At 37.7% G+C, this 1,288-nt stretch overlaps 1 protein-coding gene across 1 annotated transcript; it reads right to left on the bottom strand.

Moving 5' to 3' along the window:
- Positions 1-375: 375 nt before the first annotated feature.
- Positions 376-744, bottom strand: LOC138890365 (uncharacterized mitochondrial protein AtMg00710-like). Its single transcript, XM_070173746.1, has one exon. The coding sequence runs from the start codon at positions 742-744 to the stop codon at positions 376-378; it is 369 nt and encodes a 122-aa protein (XP_070029847.1).
- Between the last annotated feature and the right edge of the window lie 544 nt (positions 745-1,288).

Genomic DNA, 1,288 nt, shown 5'->3' on the forward strand with positions numbered 1-1,288 from the left:
CAATTTCCATGTACGATTATGATGAAGGGACTGCATTTCTTCATTCATGGAAATCCTCTACTTATTTTCTTCTGAACTTTGGATTGCGTCTCTATAAGAGGTAGGAACACCACCAGCTACAATTGAGGCTGCATAAGCCACCATCTCTATGAGACGAGCAGGTTTCTATATTGTTTTTTTTGGCTTGCTGGTTGCTATTGATTCAAGTTGTTGTTGAGGTTCCTGAGTTGGAATGTCCCTTTCCACTGGCTCTTCTTCTAGAGGAAAATCTTCTGTTGTTTCCTCGTTTTCTCCCTGTGTTGGAAAATTTAATTTTTCCTCGAATTCTACCTCCTTTGAAGCACCATCAATTTGTTTGACATCTTCAATTGTCACCTAATCTGTTATGGCAGATTCATCAAAGGTAACATCTCTGTTGAATATAATTTTTTCCTTCTCTGGATGCCATAAGCAATATCCCTTGACTTCAGAAATAATCCCCATAAATATAGCTTTCTTTGCTCTTGGATCCAATTTTGACTCTTTCACATGATAGTATGCAATTGAGCCAAATACATGCCAAAAACTATAATCTTCAACAGGTTTTCCATACCATTTTTCAAGTGGTGTCTTGCCACCAATAACGGCAGATGGTAAACGATTAATGAGGTGGAATGCATATGTTATTGCCTCGGCCAAAAATTCTCTGCCCAAGCCAGTATTGGACAACATACACAGAACCTTCTTCAGCAAAGTCTGGTTCATACGTCAGACCATTTCATTCTGTTGTGGCGTATTTCTGATAGTTAAATATCTCATAATGCCATCATCTTCACAAATCTTATTGAAAATATTATATTTATATTCTCCACTGTTGTCTGTGCAAAGACACTTTATCTTTCTGCCTGTTTGAGACTCTATCATCGCCTTCTATTTGAGAAAAATTCCCAACACCTCATCATTGGTTCTCATTGCATACACTCACACTCTCCGGGATAAGTCATCAATAAATGTTACAAAATAGTGTTTCCCACCTAGTGAAGGTGTTTTGGAAGCACCCCAAATATCAGAGTGAACATAATCCAAAATACTTTTAGTATTATGGATAGATGTTCCAAATTTAACCTTTGTCTGTTTGCTCACAAAACTCCAAATTGTAAGTCTTTACTCCTTTTAACAATCCTTGATCTGATAAAATTTTCAAGGATTTTCCTCCAGCATGTCACAAGCGCATGTGCCCTAGCTTGGGCGCTTTTGCCTCCTTGTCATTACTGGATGTCACTGTCACTATCTCAATAACTGTACTAAT

Source organism: Nicotiana sylvestris, chromosome 4 (genome assembly GCF_000393655.2).
Source record: "Nicotiana sylvestris chromosome 4, ASM39365v2, whole genome shotgun sequence".
Classification (NCBI taxonomy): Eukaryota; Viridiplantae; Streptophyta; class Magnoliopsida; order Solanales; family Solanaceae; genus Nicotiana; species Nicotiana sylvestris.

Excerpts from the sequence above, each read along its gene's own strand:
- LOC138890365 (XM_070173746.1), bottom strand. The coding sequence starts at position 744 with ATGAACCAGACTTTGCTGAAGAAGGTTCTGTGTATGTTGTCCAATACT.